Consider the following 18083-nt stretch of genomic DNA (forward strand, 5'->3'; position numbering starts at 1 on the left):
AACCCCGAGCTGGCTGAGGGAAGAGACAAAGTCCCCACTCTAACTGGAAAAACAGGGCCTGACCCTCAGGAGCTCCCGGGGAGGGATGGGCGGACGTACGGACACCTCCCAGAAAACCCTAACTCCGGGTGGGTTAAAGGGGGCAAGGAGGACAGGGTCAAGGTAAACGACAGAGCCGGGTGGTCTCCGGATGGGAAACCCTAGTCGTTTAGGCACCTCTCCGCTCAAGACACTCCCAAACCCGGCAATTCTGGGGAGGGGCGCTACGGACAGGGAGCGTCTTCTACGCAAATCGCTTTGTCTCCGCGACCTAGGTCCGCCGCGCGCGCAGCTGCAGTTGTCACTGCGCTTCCCCGCCCCCGCTCCTGGATGCCCCCCTTCCCTCTCTCCACCAGACCCGGAGCAGGAGCTCCGCCCCCAACGCGCCGCCCCATCCCCGGCGCCTTAAAACCCGGTGCACCCCGCCCAGCCGCGCCCCGTCTGGCGCACCTCTTCTCTCTCTCTGTCGTCAGCCGCAGCCGCTCTCCCGGCCCTGGTCCCGGCACCATGAGCTTCGGCTCGGAGCACTACCTGTGCGCCTCCTCCTCCTACCGCAAGGTGTTTGGAGATGGCTCTCGCCTGTCCTCGCGCCTCTCCAGCGCCGGGGGCGCGGGTAGCTTCCGCTCGCAGTCTCTATCCCGCTGCAACGTGACCTCCTCGGCCGCCTGCTCCTCGGCCTCGTCGCTTGGCCTGGGCCTGGCCTACCGCCGGCCCCCGGCGTCCGACGGGCTGGACCTGAGTCAGGCGGCGGCGCGCACCAACGAGTACAAGATCATCCGCACCAATGAGAAGGAGCAGCTGCAGGGCCTCAACGACCGCTTCGCAGTATTCATCGAGAAGGTGCATCAGCTGGAGACGCAGAACCGCGCGCTCGAGGCCGAGCTGGCCGCGCTGCGGCAGCGCCACGCCGAACCGTCGCGCGTCGGCGAGCTCTTCCAGCGCGAGCTGCGCGAGCTGCGCGCGCAGCTGGAGGAAGCGAGCTCGGCGCGCGCGCAGGCCCTGCTCGAGCGCGACGGGCTGGCCGAGGAGGTGCAGCGGCTTCGGGCGCGCTGCGAGGAGGAGAGCCGGGGGCGCGAAGGCGCCGAGCGCGCCCTGAAGGCGCAGCAGCGCGACGTGGACGGCGCCACGCTGGCCCGCCTGGACCTGGAGAAGAAGGTGGAGTCGCTGCTGGACGAGCTGGCCTTCGTGCGCCAGGTGCACGACGAGGAGGTGGCCGAGCTGCTGGCCACGCTGCAGGCATCGTCGCAGGCCGCGGCCGAGGTAGATGTGGCTGTGGCCAAACCAGACCTGACTTCGGCGCTGAGGGAGATCCGCGCCCAATATGAGTCCCTGGCTGCCAAGAACCTCCAGTCAGCCGAGGAGTGGTACAAGTCCAAGTTTGCCAACCTGAACGAGCAGGCAGCGCGCAGCACCGAGGCCATCCGGGCAAGCCGCGAGGAGATTCACGAATACCGGCGTCAGCTGCAGGCACGCACCATCGAGATTGAGGGGCTGCGTGGGGCCAACGAGTCCTTGGAGAGGCAGATCCTGGAGCTGGAGGAGCGGCACAGTGCAGAGGTGGCTAGCTACCAGGTAAGGGCTGGAACGCTGCCAAGGGAGGGGCGCCCTATTCTCTCCCCCACCTACCTGCGCCTTCCCACACAATTGGGGCCCTAGGAACTGAGAGGAGGGGGGGAAGAACCCCAACTGGATGCACTGGCAGACAAAAAGCCCTTGACTCTACACTATTCATTCTAAAGTCCTAGTCACCCTCTTTCCTTGCCCGTCATGTCCCTGTCCGAGCCCTTTTAGAAAACACCCTTAAGCTTATGTTTTTCAGAATCCAAAAATCTAATTCATGCCTCCCTGTCCGCAAGTGGACATAAACACCCCGGTGACCTGAAGAACAGTCCCCCACCCAAAGTAGGAGTGAACCCAATGCAATTGGGTTACAGTCTCTCATGTTGGCAGCGCTGTCTCGGCTGTCTGGATTGTTTGGTTGACTTTGAAAGGCTTTCTGTGCGCCCGGGAATTGATATTTATGGAGTATGGTCTGCGCTAGAGAGAAGAATGCTGGACTGAACTGGGAAGGGTTCCGCCCAATCATTTTCTTGACTTTTGTCTTCAAAAGAGTAGAGATTGGGAGCCAAGGAGCTGGGTGATTGGGCTGGTTACAACTGCCCTTCTCTACCCTCTTCCCCTCCCGACACACACACACACACACACACACACACACACGTTTCCGTGTCTACCTACTGCTGATATTTCTTTAGAAAGCTTCAAATGGGAATGGTCGGGGCGCTGTCCTCGGTGCTGATCTAGAGTTCTTTCCATCTCAGAAATGATGTGTTTCCCGTCTCATGTCCTAGTTATGACTCTCAAGGCAATTAACTGCTTTAGTGTGTGTGTGTGTGTGTGTGTGTGTTTCTTCTGCAACACCATCACATCAGTCTTGGCTACCTGCAGTCAAAGGTCACCTCAGGGACAGCATCAATTTTCACTGTCATGGATGGCTTAGCACTTAGCAAAAACCACTTAATCTGCTCAGCAGCAGTGAGGTCCCACTTGAAAATTCACATCTCTTTAACAATTTTCCATCCTCAATGCGTGTGATAAATCACAGAGATGGGTGATTTTATCTTTGTTATAGGCCACTTATTTTTTACATCTTTGCATGTCCTCTAAGCGCCTATGAGGGTATTGATTGGATCTTTCTTCCTTTTCTCTCCAAACAAAGGCCACTGCATCTTCAGTTTTACTATATAAGGCTTATGACCACAAAGGGTACAGAGGCAGGAGAAAAGAAAGGAATCTAAGTAGTGTGGTTCAGTTTCAAGGTCCGATCAAAGCTTCATTGGGTAGGATGGTAAGAATTCAGAAATTTGCAATAATTCATTCTGGCCAAGATCGAAGTTTACATTTGATGAAATTAATAGGGCTTGGGAATATTAATAAAATAGAACCAAGAAAGGAGTAAAACCTCAGAAGTACTATTTCAGTCTACAGCTAAAGAATTATTATTGGTGTGCAGGTATTTATTGTCCATTATAAACTGCCCCATTTGCTAAAAGAAGAAAGCTTGCCTGGACCATTTGTTTTGGTTATTTGGAATTACAGTACTATTCAAGTAAATACATCTATTCTGCTTCAAAAGCTGTAACTTGAATTTTTCATTGTGTGGCCTAGCTCCTGCATGGCCTGAATTAATCACATTTAGTTAACTGAGATTTCATGTGTTCTTCTAGAAGCCTCAAAAGATGAGCTAGGTGGTCTTCTGAAGGGCTAGCCCAGTATTTCTACAAAAAAGGCTAACTTGGGCGCCTTGGGTGGCTCAGTTGGTTAAGTGACTGCCTTCAGCTCAGGTCATGATCCCAGAGTCCTGGGATCGAGTCCCACATCAGGCTCCCAGCTCAGCGGGGAGCCTGCTTCTCCCTCTGACCCTCTCCCCTCTCATGCTGTTTCTCTCTCTCAAATAAATAAATAAATAAAATATTTTACAAAAATTAAAAAAAAAAAAAGGCTAACTTATCTACAACTACAACTTCCATCTGAATTGGGCTCTGCCATGCCCTCTGTTTGCTCGGTATAGCCTGACATTCTAAGAGGTAGTGACAGTATTGTCTGACTTGTTTTGTTTGCTTTAAAAGACTTTCAGTGTCAGACAATAGTAGGGTCATCCAGACACAGTCTGCAGGAAACAAACAAACAAAAACCCTACAGAAACTGCGGCATCTGCAGCTCTGCAGTGTGCCCCTGTCCGAGTTAGCCTTCAGAGCCTCAGTGGACATGCTGGTGGAATGCAAGACCAGATGAGACAACAGAAAGCTATTTCCTACCCCTTGGGACTTCAGGCCTGAGGAGGGGCTCACATCCTCACCTGCTGATCCTGAAGGCCTGCAGTCACAAGGGTATCCTCTGGCTGTTTTCTCTAACAGTTTTAGCAATGTTGGCCAAGATGAAAAGCCTCCTTCTCCACAGTGAGATTCAGCCATTGTTTTCTTGCCCTCTCCCCCCTCCCCTTCCACTGCAGTAATGGGAGGCTGTTCTCTTTCTTCTGCTTCAGAGATTAGTGATAGGCCCATTTTCCTTTGCAAGCTTGCCACCCTCTAAGAGACAGAGGAAATCCCCATTAAAGTCACATTTCCCCTGCCCAGAATGCTGACAGCCTATTCAAGGACAGAAAGCTTATTACATTTTTGAAAGGGTAAAGAATGATTCAAGGTGACATAGTAAGTACACAATGATATATGAGAGAGTCCAAATCAGGCGACAGGAGAAATTATGAAGAGCTAGGGCCATTGTCTTCAAAAGCCAAATGTAGCCACCCTCTATAGCTGAACACTTTTCCATTTCTGACCCAGGGTGAATCTGGTTCCTGCATAGCTGCTTTACCACCATTAGAGGCCCTGTTCTAGCAAAGATGCCTAAGGGTATTTTTGCAGGATACTGGAGGCCCTGGCCCTGTACTATGGTCAGTCTTGGAAAACCAAAGCTTTCCTTGCAAGACCTTGCTGAATAATCAAGCTCACTATTAGTTAATGTTCCCCAGGGAGAGGAGCCAAGTCTGCCCTCTTCCCTCCAGTATGAGATTGGGATACAACTGAATGAAAGAGCAAAAAGGGGCTGGCCCCTTGGAGACTGGGGGGTGACAGTAGCCGCATATAAATGTATGGCTTGATAGATTTATCTCTGAAACTAGAATTCAAGAAGAAACTACATTCAGTCCTTTTTTCTTTTCAACTCTTCCATGTGTTCTTAGTTTTGCTTTTGCCCCTCCCTGTCTCATTGTATTACTGTCACCAAGGCCACCTTGATAACTCCTCTACAGAAATAAACTGAAACTTGTAGTTCCTAGACCCATTGATCCACCAAGATCACTCAGGAGCTTAACAAAAAAAAATTCTCAGGCCTACTCCCAAAGATTTGAACTCAGTAGTTCACAGGAGCGGCCCAGCAAAATGCATTTTCAGTAAAAGTGCTGCATCCTATTGTTCCCGGGCTGATTTGGGGGTACACTAACCTAAACTACATTTCACGATATAAACCAGCTCATATAATGCAAGATTTTAAAGTATGGTAGGGAAAAAGAAAGGAAGCAAGCAAGCAAGCAAAGACAGTAGGGAGAATAAGGCATATGGGTGGTCCACATATAAACATCCTCCCTCCTTGCCCAGTAATTCTGGAGGAGCTCTTTCAGACTGTGCTGTGCTCACTACTTCTGCTCACCTGGCTGAGGGCTCCCAGAAGTGATGAAATCCATAGCACTGTCTGTGGTTCCTTTTCTCCACTGCAGATGCTTGGGTGGCCTGGTCTTTCTCTTATTCCTGGCCTGCATCCTCCCAGCCCTTGGGAAGATGCTCAGCACTTATCTTAGCTACTACTCCAGGAGAGACCCCAGCTGGAACTGGGAGTGCCTCTGCCATTCCCTCAGGCTAAGCCAGCAGCAGCTGCATGGTTGGGGGAGGGGGTAGACTGCAGCGCTCTGCTCAGATTTCCAGCTGGAGGCCATCTTTGGCAGGGCTTTTGAAGGGCAGTGCGAGACAGTCTGGTGTGGGCTGAAGAGAGCACAAACAAAGGGACTAGACATAGAAGAGCAATGGTCAGCAGTCATCTCAGTTCCTTTTGAAAGGAGCAGAGTCATGCTTATTGTCTACTCTGATCCATAAAACAGACATGTGAACTGTGTAACATACAAACTCAAGGAAATCTCTTCTATCTAGAACTCAGCTCCCAACAACCTTTTAGTCAGCAAACACAGCTCTGAAACAAAAATATTGTTTTAAAAAGGACCTTATTAACCTGCTGATGAGACAAAACGTCCATGTCCAAATCACATATTGGGAAGTTGACCCCTCTGATGCCCCTAACTTATTCATTCTTACTTTACATGATTCTAAAGCACTTTGTCTTTTGAATTTTAAGCATGCTGCAAGATAGAGAAGAGGGACCAATGGAATCAGGCATCATCGAGAACCAGTAGCATTAGTTCAACTTCCAGAACAAAGAAAACCAATAAGTAGCAAGCACTAATGCAAACACTGCTCTTTGGGGCCATTTAGGGTAGAAATGAACAGTCTGATACACCTCCGTTGACCTAAAAGATAAAGGACATCATAGAATTATAGCAAAATAATTGATCATTATCATAACCTGTAGTTGCTAAGAAAGGTTGCATTATGTTTATGTCCTAATTAAGAATGGTACACCCCCCATGGGGCACCTGGCTGGCTCAGTCGGAGGAGTATGCTGCTCTTGATCTCAGGGTCCTGAGTTTGAGCCCCACGTTGGATGTAGAGATTACTTCAATAAATAAATATTTTTTAAAAATGGTACAAGCCCCTTTGGAAAGGTTTTTTAATTCAAAATCATTATTTTAAAAAAATCTGGTGCTTTGGGGCGCCTGGGTGGCTCAGTTGGTTGAGCAACTGCCTTCGGCTCAGGTCATGATCCTGGAGTCCCGGGATCGAGTCCCGCATCGGGCTCCCTGCTTGGCGGGGAGCCTGCTTCTCCCTCTGACCCTCCCCCCTCTCATGTGCTCTCTCTCTCTCATTCTCTCTGTCTCAAATAAATAAATAAAATCTTTAAAAAAAAAAATCTGGTGCTTTAAGGAATATGCCTTCAACTATCTAATATTAACATTTTATTATACATTGCTTTCCTTAGTAATCCAAGGGGTTGTAGGGAGGGCTTATGATTAATTTGTCCATATGATTAAAAAGGGCATAGAGTCACATGGTATGACTCTATAACAATAATTTACTGCACAACTTCTATGTGACAAGTGCTGTTTTAATGCCTGTTATCTAATTTAACAGATAATGGATTCATATAATAATGTGAGGTGCCTTAAATTGGAATCCTAACTTGAGGATCTCAGAACACCTCAGAAAAGAATAAATATTATAATTTTCCATATGTAGAAATGGAAATTTTGAAGAAACTAAAATACAGAAAACTGACTGTGGTGTGTTGGATATTTGAGGCAGGGCAAGAAATGCAACCCAAAGATCCTGATGAAATCCTCCTCTTTTCCTCCGATTTCATTTCTCCTGTCCTTTGCATACTGAGAAATCTTCCTCCCCTTTTCCCTTTCCCCTTTACCACAGTAATATTGCTTCTCTTACCCCAGTGCCTCACCAGCAGACTTGCTTGTAGGTTAGTTTAACCTCAACTAACAACCATCAAGTTAAATGTTTGGTAGAAATCATTTTAAGCCCTAATGATCTCCTAACACACTTTGGAATACTTCCATCACTGTCCATGTAATATGTATTTTCCCCACTGCTTGTCATTCCTTGCTCTGTACCCACCAGTTAATTGAGTCTCTCCTTTGCGGCATTCCCGTCAATATTTATAGAACAGGTAGGAGGTATGAATTTTCATTCTTTCTGCAGATTCTCTTGATTTAGAATTCTGCACATCCCCGCCCCTGATGTTACCAGTGCTGCTTTCCACCATCACTTCATCATCCCCACACGGGAAGTTACAAGGGCCCCTCACCACTTACTTCTTGAGGTTTCTGATGTTCATCTGCATCACTGTTTCACAAAAGTTCTCTCAATTGCTGTGTTCTTCATGTCGACAGACTTGCAACTATATTATATGCGTTATTTGCTCACATCTTTTCAGGACAGAGGAAAAGAAGCGCTCGTGTAGCACCGTTCATTCATTTAACGATTACTCACGGAGCATCTACAGTGTGCATTGTGCTAGGCTCTGGGCTTCCAGGGGTTAGCCAAACAGAATCAGTCCCCGTTTCCATGTAAATTACATTCTAGAGCAGGAGTTCTCTGACAAGAGTGACTTGCCTTCCGGGGGACATTGTTGGTTATCACCACTGGGAGGGAGGTGCGTACTACTAGTGGGTAGAGGTCCGGGATGCTGCTAAACATCCTTCAATTCACAGAACAACCCCCACTGCAAAGAATTATCCAGCCCCAAATGTCAACAGTGCCTAGGGGGAAAAACCATGAGATAGAGGAAGGTGACAGAAAATAAACTAGTAAAGTAATAAAAGAATGAGAAAATTTCAGATAATGATAAGAGCTAAGAACAGAGTGGCCACTTTCAAGTGTGTGCTTTCTTCTAATTTGTCCTCCCGCTGGAGGTGCTCTTTTCTCATTTGCACAAAGCCCCTTCACGGGCCACTGTCCTGGCTTGAGGTACACTAGCATGCTAGATCCGTGTGGAAAGGGTACTTAAATTGGACACAAAGGAAGACTGAGTACAGGGCATTTGAACTGAATCTTCGATGACTCAGAGTCGGCCACAGAAGACCCACTACAGAACATTCCAGAGGAAATAGCTAGCCTAAAGGGCCTGGGGCAGCAATGAATTTAGATGGTTTAAGGAGCAAAAGAGAAAGCCAGAGTAGCTGAAACATTTCGAGCAAGGGGAATAGTATAGGCCATGCTGAGGAGTTTGGACTTGATTGTAAAGCTGTTAGAGGGTTTCAAGCAGGTGAGCAACTGGATCTGCTGTGTTTTTAGAAGACCCTCTGGGGGCACCTGGGTGGCTCATTCGGTTAAGCTTCGGACTCTAGGTTTCGGCTCAGGTCGTGATCTCATGGGTCATGGAATCAAGCCCGGAGTCAGGCTCTGCGCTCAGTGGGAAGCCTGCTTGAAGATTCTTTCCCTCTGTTCCTCCACGTGAACACTACCCCCCCCCCTCCCCGGAACCGAGTGTGTATACACACGCTCTCTCTCTCTCAAATAAATAAATTTTTTTAAAAAAGTTTAAAAGACCCTCTGGCTACTCAAGAATCAAAAATTTAAAACTATTTTTTGGGCACCCGGGTGGCGCAGTTGGTTAAGCCTCAGACTCTTGGTTTCTGCTTAGGTGGTGATCTCAGTCAGGGTCATGTGATCGAGCCCTGCATTGAGCTCTGCAAGGAGTCTGCTTTGAGTTTCTCTCTCCCTCTCCCCTCCCCCTCCTGCTTGTGCTCTCTCTCTCTCGCTCTCAAATAAATAAATCTTAAGAAAAAATTTTAAGCTATTTTTCTTCTGTGTCTGGTTTTGCACCTGAAAGAATTTGGAATAAAACTGTCATATGGACCTAGTTTCTTTTTTCTTTTTATTTTGTAAAAAGATTTGATTTATTTATTTGGGGGAGAGAGAGAGAGCAAGCTCAAGTGGGGGGAGGGGCAGAGGGAGAGAAGCCCAAGCAGACTCTACAGTGAGTGTGGAGCCCAGCGCAGGGCTCGATCTCACGACACCGAGATCGTGACCTGAGCTGAAATCAAGAGCCGGCTGCCCAACCGACTGAGCCACCCAGGTGCCCCCTAGTTTCTTCCTTAAAAATATAATTTCAATCTGCCATTTGGATTTAAAAAATTCTATGGAGTATTTCTGCTTCCTCCTTATCCATTACATAAGATGCTTTCAGTAAGGTGACTGAGTAGCAGACTTTGAGGAAACCATCAAGACGAATGGAGGCAGAGAAGACTTGCTGTCCTCTCTGTGCTTTTCACAGTTGGGATTTTCTGAGTCTAAGCTCCTAACCTGAGGCTTTGGGTTTTGGCAAGGACATGTAACAACTGAATTATTCAGCAGGAATACAACAAGCAAGGGACGGATGAGAAGTAAGGTGTTTTTTTTTTTTAAGTTTTTACTTAAATTCCAGTCAGTTAATATACAGTGTGGTATCAGTTTCAGGTATAAGTTTAACGAGAGAGAGAGAAAATATCTCCCTGGTGTGCATTCGAGAACCATGTGCCACACAGTAGAAGCTCCCAACCCTTACCATGCATCCAAATCTCCTGGGGACCTTATGAAACAATGCAGATTCTGGGACCCCACCCCAGAACAAATGAATCAGAATCTGGGGTGGGGGACAGGCCTGGATTTTTAATGTGTAGTCAGGGTTGAGAGTCCTTGCTTTGTGGAAATCTCATTGAATTTCACCTGGTTCAAATATGTTGGATATGTCACTTTTCAGGATAGCATTGGGCAGCTGGAGAATGATCTGAGGAACACCAAGAGTGAGATGGCGCGCCACCTTCGGGAATACCAGGACTTGCTCAATGTCAAAATGGCTCTTGATATTGAGATAGCAGCTTACAGGTATTTCAAAGGGCATGCTCACCCTCACCCACGCAGATCCGGGCACTTGGGGCATAGCTACCCAAATAAGTGGATAAGTGGTTTTATAGTCTCTCTGATTTCTGATGCGTGAAGGGCTGAGGAAAGTCATCCCCGGCCCTTCCAGGAGAGCTGACTCCTCTGTCCCTCAGCTTCTTTATATCCCAACTCCACCTTACTAGTCCTGGGGTAGTCTACCTACCTCTGCTAGGATTGAAGGAGATAACCTGAGTATGCAGAGGTTGAACTAAAACCCATCAGACTCTAACTTTTAAAAATAGGGCTTATACAACATAGAATGTCCTAATAGGTGAGGTATCCCTCTGAATTTCTACTCAATGTTCAAGTGAATATTTACCTTAAAAAAAGCTGATAACAGTAGCTACTATTTTTTGAATGGCTACTATGTGCCAGGCACTCTAGTAGATACTGTATTTAAATTATCTAGGTATCCGGTCATATTATTTCCATTTTGCAGACGAGGAGACTTGAACCACAGACTGACTGTGTAACTTGTTCTGAGTCACAGTGCTGGTAAAGGGAAGAGCTCAGCTTCAATCCAGATCTGAGAATTTTTTTTTCTTTTACACTATGTATACTTCTTCAAAACAAAACTCTAACAGTATTTGATAGTGTCTTGAGTTTCTGATTTTAAAGAAAAGATGATAAAAATTATTAGAGATAAGAGAAACAAGGCACTGGGGCCACTCTTAGGACGCTGGTTAGGCTAGGCTGAGAAAAAGTATCTGAAACAGTTGCACTCACTGGTTTTTGAAGTTGCTGGTTCCATTCCCTTTGTACTTCTCTATGTTGAAAAAGTACAAATCTCAAGTTCAGGCTGAATGAGGTAGCTCCCTCCTCCTCTGTGGACTTCTCACCTCCTTATCCCTGTTGCACTTAAGGTTTTAATTAGTAAGATTACTTTTCCCTAGAGCTTTGTAGACTCTTAAGTGCTAAAAATGGGTGTGGATGAGGCCGAGGGGAATTGTACAAAAATTCCTTTTTGAACATATTTGTGAATAGGATAGGTTTCCCTTTGATAGTGCTTTAAACACAGCTGATGTGTGAGTGTACGTGAGCATGCATGTACGTGCACGTGTGTATGCATGTGCTAGATAAACTCCAAGTCTTTGAACCTTGGAAGTCAATATTTATTGGTCTCAACCTCATGAAGAAACTGCAGAGTCTTATGGTATCTTTCTAAAACGAATAGGAGCTGGAGGGTTAAGTTCTTTTTTTAAAAAAAGTTACAAATTGACTTCCTAAGACGTTTTCTCTGTTGGATTTACAGGAAACTACTGGAAGGCGAGGAGACACGTTTTAGCACCAGTGGATTAAGCATTTCAGGGCTGAATCCACCCCCCAATCCAGCTTATCTGCTCCCACCTAGAATCCTCAGTTCTACAACCTCCAAAGTCTCATCCACTGGGCTGTCTCTTAAGAAAGAGGAGGAGGGGGAGGAGGCTTCTAAGGCAGCCTCAAAGAAAACCTCCCAGATAGGGGAAAGTTTTGAAGAAATACTGGAGGAGACAGTAATATCTACTAAGAAAACCGAGAAATCAGTTATAGAAGAAAGCACCACTTCAAGCCAAAAAATATAATTCTGTTGCTAAAAAAAAAAAAAATTAATGCTTAAGAGGGGATAATATGCATTTGACTTGTTAAAGAGCCTATTCCTGAACCAAAACACCTGTCACCACTGTAAAATGTCTTCAAGGCTTCAGTCTCCTATTTAGCATTGAATACTTCACTTTCTCTAATAAGAAAACCACCCCTTAGGTTGGAGCAAAGTGCAGTCCTAGAGCAAATCACAGAGGAGTTATCTAAGAACTCAGCTTTCTCACCTAAAGCTCAGGCTTCACAGCATTAGATGATTCAGGTACAGAGGAAGTACAAACTAAGGTGCTAAATCTGTGATCATCATCATTTGCTGTGAATTGAAATTAAAACTTATATTCGCTCACTATACCCAGACATCATCCAGCTATGTAGTCTCATTCTAGGTACCGAAAACGTAAGATCACTGCCAAAGATAAACCAATGGTTCGCATCCGGCACCACTCCGACAAAACTGTTTCACCAGTGATGGGTGTTTGTTTAACACCATTTCCTCCCACCCCTCGCAATTCCATCTATCCTATTCTTCCATTCAGGAAAAAAAAAAGGCTAGTGTAGTATTCTTCCCCCTTAAACACAGTTAGGTTCTTCTCAAAAGAACTTACCCCCTTTAGCTCTCTTTGTTCAATGGGTAAAATCAGATGCATGTTGACCATTTCTGTGATTCGTGTAATGACTTCTCCCTGCCCATTCCATGTCCTTCCAATTCTGTAAGTAAAGAAAAATGGCAGTGATGAGTTTTAAGGGTTGTCCCCAACAAATAATGAAAAGAGTCCCTAGATTTTAGGCTTTCAGCTTACTCAAATCCATTTAATTAGCGGGGGGGGGGGGGGGGAGTATTAAGAATGTAGTTTGTTCACTTTAACTTTAGAAACACGGTCATAGTGCCCCAAGCTGTGATTAAGCTGACCTTAGATTTAGTAGTCGAAGCTAGAAGAGGGGTGAGTATTTGTTTGAATGGAAAAAGCCAAGGTCTCATTGATCTGTGTGAGTTCGTTTGTGGTGATCTAGAATTAGCTGTTTCATGCCCTTACGCTTAGAACCCACAGAGCCCCTTTCCCACTGTCTCGGTCCTAAAGAGGCCTTGCTTTCACTCTCCTCTGCCTTTTAAGAGTGCTAAGCATAATTACTTTATCACCAGGACACAATGCTACTGCCCCAAAGTAAAAGGAATTGCCTCTGGTCAATCAACACCACCAGCAAACATAAAAAATCTTTCTCGTTTCTAAAAGAGCCCTGCCCCACGGTTTTCCCATTGCTGCATGCTTGGTGGGGTCTCCTTTCCCTACTGGGGAGGCAGCGCTGCTCGGCGTGGGGAAGGGCACCCATGCTCCTACTCACGCGCAAGAAGTACGCTCTGGAGAGTCCGCTTTTTCATCTGCCCAACCGTGTTAGCAGCCGCATCGCCCTGTCTTCCACATGTGCCAAGTTTGATGTAGGGCTAATTCTCTCCCGCAGTCCCTTCCCGCAGACCTAAAGAGTTGCCGTGTCTCTGTCACACCTCCATTGCAAGTGCTGTTGTGACCGGTCGTGATGCTTTTACTGGACTTTCTTATCCTAGGACCTGCTTCAGTGGTTCGAGGAACTGGAAAGATACTTTCTCTTCTTCCTTTCCCTCACTCCATCCCCGTCTTTACTCCCCACACTTACTGTAACCCGTTAGTAAGATAAGAATTAAAAGTCACACGAATCCCACCAACGTAACTTGTGTTCTGTGGTTTTTGCTGCTACGGTTGAGAAAAGTGCCGTTTTGGGGGCGCCTGGCTGGTTTAGTTGGTAGAGCATGTGACTCAATCTCAGGGTTGTGAGTTCAAGCCCTATGTTGGGCCTAAAGCTTACTTAAAAGACAGAGAGGGGCGCCTGGGTGGCTCTGTAGGTTAAGCATCTGCCTTTGACTCAGGTCATGATCTTGGGGGCCTGAGATCGAGCCCCATGATGGGCTCCCTGCTCAGCGGGGAGTCTGCTTCTCCCTCTCCCTCTGCCCCTGCCCCGTTCATGCTCTCTCTCTCAAATAAATAAAATCTTTAAAAGAGAGAGAGAAGCACTGTTTTGGTTTAGTGAGACAGCTGTACCCCAAATAATTTGGGAGTTGCATATTCTCTGCTCCTTGCATCCACATTTAGAGTTTTTTTTTCCCCCCTTGCCAAGGCTTTGGAGGTATATAGTCTGCATGTGTTTATACTGTCTGAAACACATAATGCATTAAGTGGACAGTTTATGGCAGGGAGTAGAGAAATCAAATCAAACAAATGATGCAAGACAACATATTCTGTGCCTGGATAATGACTGAACTAGCTTAACTTGAACATTTCTGAGAATGAAGTGGCAGAACGCATATGATAAAAGGCAGTTCAAAACAGAATCTTTTCTCTTTTTTTGAAGATGGGGTTATACTTCTGCAGAACCCATATGTTTAAGTAGAACATAGGCAGCAGTAATAGAATTTTCCTTTACTGTAATGATTCTTAACCCTTTATGGATTACAGACCCCTTGGAGAAAACTATGGACACTTTTCCCAGAAAAAATACACAAAACTTTGTACATACCAGGGGGCTTGGAGTCCCGTGTTGAACCATCTACCTCTGGTGCCCAGAAGTCCATGGCCTCCAAGTTGGGATTCCCTAATGCCATGTCAGCTTCCAGGATGGAGACTAAATGAGGGGAATACACTGATGCTGGTATGAAGCTGGAGCTTGCTGAATCCTGAACGAGGTTGTCATTCTCAGCGCACCTGGTTAAGAGCGCTCGCATGACACACAAAGATACATTCATCGTACTGCTTGGGAAAGAGATATTAGTCCCACATCAACAATGAGAGTTTTATAACAATTAAACAACTTTTAGGACCTATTAAGGAACAATAATAATCTCATCAATACAGGGGTTTGCAATACAGATATTGGTTGCCCCTTCCAACCATACCATTTTGTTAATGGATACTTCTGGATGCAAAACTGCCATCCTTTTATTACATTTATATAATTCCTAGCTCTAAGTTGTATCTCCTATTTTCACTGAGTTGCCACTAATTTCTGTGAGCTCATTTATAAAGAATTAAAAGCATCTTATGGAGTTGATATTTATTAAATCAGGACAATTACAGTAACAAGGAAACATAGTGTTCAGAATCATAAGGCATGTAGTGTTCAGAATCATAAGGAGGAGAAGGGAAGGGGAAGCAAGCAACAGCAACTGTTAATGACAGAACAGGACAACACAGTGAGTCTGAGACTGCGGGGAAGCCTGTCCACAAAGCACATTAGTGATAACTGATACCACTTCCAGATTCATTAGACATTGAGATCCCCTGCATCCTGAGACTCATAACAGCTTACATTTATTCAGTACCTGCCTACCATGTGTGAGACACTGTAGTAGGTAGAAAACAGAATTATTTCCTTTAAACCTCACAACCACTCTTTAGGTAGTATTTAGGAAGGACAGGGTTAAAACCCTCGTCTAATGTCACAGGATAACAGAGCCGGGATTTGAACCTTGGTCTTCAGACTGCAGTGCTTGCTTCTCTTTCCTATATTGCCTCTATACATAAAAGAAAGTTCTCTCACTTGAGGGAGTAAAAAATCTTTATTTTTATCACCTTCTTCCCCGCTTCCTCACTGGGTTTTACTTAAGGTTTTTCTGCCCCAGAAACCTTTGACAACACCAAGTCCCACAGGCGAACTGCTACACTTCGCAGACCTCCTGAATCTATTAGCTTCCTGCATTGCAGTGAGTTCGTGACAGCTCAAAACTGGGTTCTGAGCCCAGCTGAGTCACCTCCTACTAAAAACTAAATAGAACTGGGTGCTATTACCTAATTTTTAAAAAGGAGTTTTAAAAAATAATTTTGCAAAGGAACTCTGTAGCTCAGTATCAAAGGGCCTGGAAATGAGGGGCTATTACAGAAGGGACAATTCCTTAAGAGGTAATGAATCCAGGATAGTTAGAATTCATTTTACTGTACTGGCTAAAGAGGGGGGCAAGATTTGAGCAATTGTCTGGGAACCAGAGTCCAAATTTTAGCTCCAGACACAATGCAAGTCACATCTAGTCCTGCAGATAAACTTCTAGAACTTACTTATGAACACAAGCAGGGAGTCCAGAATCACCATTCAGGACTCCAGAGGCAAACATGAAATAGTTTTTAAAATGTATTTAAAGATTCATTGGGCAGCGCCTGAGCGCAGTTGGTTGGGCGTCTGACTCTTGGTTTCGGCTCAGGTCATGGTCTCAGAGTCTTGAGATTGAGCCCCTTGTTGGGCTCCGCACTTAGGGCGTGGAGTCAGCTTGAGACTTTCCCTCTCCCTCCGCCCCTCGCTGTTGTGCACGCGCGCTCTCTCTCTCTCTAAAATAAATAAGTCTTTAAAAAGAATTCAATGGAACAGAAAGCAGATTGGGAGTTGCCAGGGCTAAAGAGAGGGGGCAACAGGAGGTAACTATTCAGTGGGTTTGGGGTTTTATTTTGGACTGATGGCAATGTTTTGGAACTAGAGGTGGTAGCTACACAGCACCGTGAACAGGCTAAATGCTACTGAATTGTTCACTTTAAAATGACTAATGTTATATCGTGTAAATTTCACCTCAATTTAAAAAATCCACTGATAGAGAATTTATGGAACTATCAGAAAAATATAATTACAAAGCCCTACTATACCCTCTGCTCCAGCTGAGACCATTATGTACAGCCACCCTGGGTCAATCTTAGTCAGACGGAATTCCATTAGGACAACATAAGCCAGATCTAATAAGAGTATTGATTCCAAAACGGAACCCAGAGAAAAAGCCAGAAATGTCTGGATGTAAACAAAAGAAGAATAGCTAGAAATGTTGCTTACTTATGAGCACCCATGATTGATTTCCAGTTGAGATTATTTTTATTATTATATCATCAGAAATCTCTAAGGTCCTGAAAAACATCTAAATCATAAGAATACATTCTTTCCCCCTTAGAACCAAAGAAGCTGGTGTGCCTGAATGCACAGGAACTTAAAATGGAAATAACTGAGGGGGGCTTTGTAGGATCTTAAAATAGAGCTCATATGTGAAATTTTATTTTTCTTTATAGAATATACACCACTACTGGCTTTGCTGCATGTTCAAATTTAATGTACACTTTAGATTTGTCATCATGCCTTTGCTATTTTCAAGTATCTCATATGGATATGCCATTTATAAAAGGGGTACATGCTCCTCAATCCAGCCAAACAAAGGATGATTTTTATTAAATTACCATCCCCTGCTGCAAAGCCTCAGAAGATGAAATAAACAGTTACTATGTAGATCAAATGGCTTCTCTCCTCCTCTATTGATCTCTTAGATGCTTTGATTGAGCTCATGTTTTTATGTTCCACAAGCTTACTAGGCGGGGGTTGTGAGTAGCTAAAATTCATAAATTCTTTCTTACAATCCCTTGAACACACAGACACACAAACACACACCCCAGGATTGTAATAAGACACAGTGAGTCACACTGCAGATTAATTTAAAGATTTATGTTTCCACAATTCTTCAGTGATTAAAATGAAATAGAGAAATAAAATGAAATGAAAAAGAGCAAGCTCAGATACAAAGAAAAATGAAGTTTGACCTTGGAGGGGTCTCTAGGCCCCCTTCCTCATCGATTAATTACTATGGATCACCCATGGCTACTCTCTCCCCGGGTGAGGTAAGTGGTCTCTGCTGTGTAGGTCTGAGACGCTTCATTCCAGCCCTATCATATGCTCGTATTAAGAGGGGGTATAGAATGCTAGCAGAGTGTAGCCAAAGTCATTAGCATAAGGGCTGGAGTTTTGGAATACAATCGGTAGCAGGTCTAGTTAATTGCTGATTATTGCACCGGGCAAAAAAATATATATTTTTTTCCTTGGAAGTGCTCATTATATATATTTTTAAAGTAATCTCTACGTCCAATGTGGTGCTCAAACTCAAGACCCCGAGATCAAGAGTTGCATACTCTACCAACTGAGCGAGCCAGGTGCCCCTAAAACAAATTTAAGGGGCGCCTTCCTGGCTCAGTCAGTAGAGCATATGACTCAGGATCATGAGTTCAAGCTCCACATTGGGCGTGGAGCCTACTTAAAATTAAAACAAAACAAAACAAATTTAACTCACTTAGGTTCATCTGTTATGCTGTAAGCACGAATAAAGGAGAAATGTAACTTCCATTGCCCATGATTTCCTGGCATAAGGATACATACGTGTGGCGTATACAATGATGTCCTTCAGGGCTAGACAATCTTTGATCTTTACCTCAAGCCAGCCTGGAGCTCGACAAAAGAAACTCCTGGCAACTGAAATTGGTCTATGGACTCACCTAGTCTGCAAAATATAAGCAGCAGAGCCAAGACTAGAGTTAGGGTGAAAGCAGA

At 45.2% G+C, this 18083-nt stretch overlaps 1 protein-coding gene across 1 annotated transcript; it reads left to right on the forward strand.

Moving 5' to 3' along the window:
* Positions 1–502: 502 nt before the first annotated feature.
* On the forward strand, positions 503–13403 carry INA (internexin neuronal intermediate filament protein alpha). The gene is made up of 3 exons (XM_035020709.1): positions 503–1611; positions 9955–10079; positions 11389–13403. Exons 1-3 carry the CDS (start codon positions 547–549, stop codon positions 11696–11698), a joined length of 1500 nt encoding a protein of 499 aa, XP_034876600.1. The 5' UTR covers positions 503–546; the 3' UTR covers positions 11699–13403.
* The last annotated feature ends 4680 nt before the right edge of the window (positions 13404–18083 follow it).

This window comes from Mirounga leonina, unplaced genomic scaffold, assembly GCF_011800145.1.
Source record: "Mirounga leonina isolate KUSES-001 unplaced genomic scaffold, KU_Mleo_1.0 Mir_114, whole genome shotgun sequence".
Classification (NCBI taxonomy): Eukaryota; Metazoa; Chordata; class Mammalia; order Carnivora; family Phocidae; genus Mirounga; species Mirounga leonina.

What these genes read in the sequence shown, in the direction of transcription:
- INA (XM_035020709.1), top strand. Translation starts at nt 547, where the DNA reads ATGAGCTTCGGCTCGGAGCACTACCTGTGCGCCTCCTCCTCCTACCGC. An exon ending in CAGAGGTGGCTAGCTACCAG is followed by an intron (nt 1,612 to 9,954) that starts GTAAGGGCTGGA and finishes GTCACTTTTCAG; the next exon opens with GATAGCATTGGGCAGCTGGA. An exon ending in ATTGAGATAGCAGCTTACAG is followed by an intron (nt 10,080 to 11,388) that starts GTATTTCAAAGG and finishes TTGGATTTACAG; the next exon opens with GAAACTACTGGAAGGCGAGG.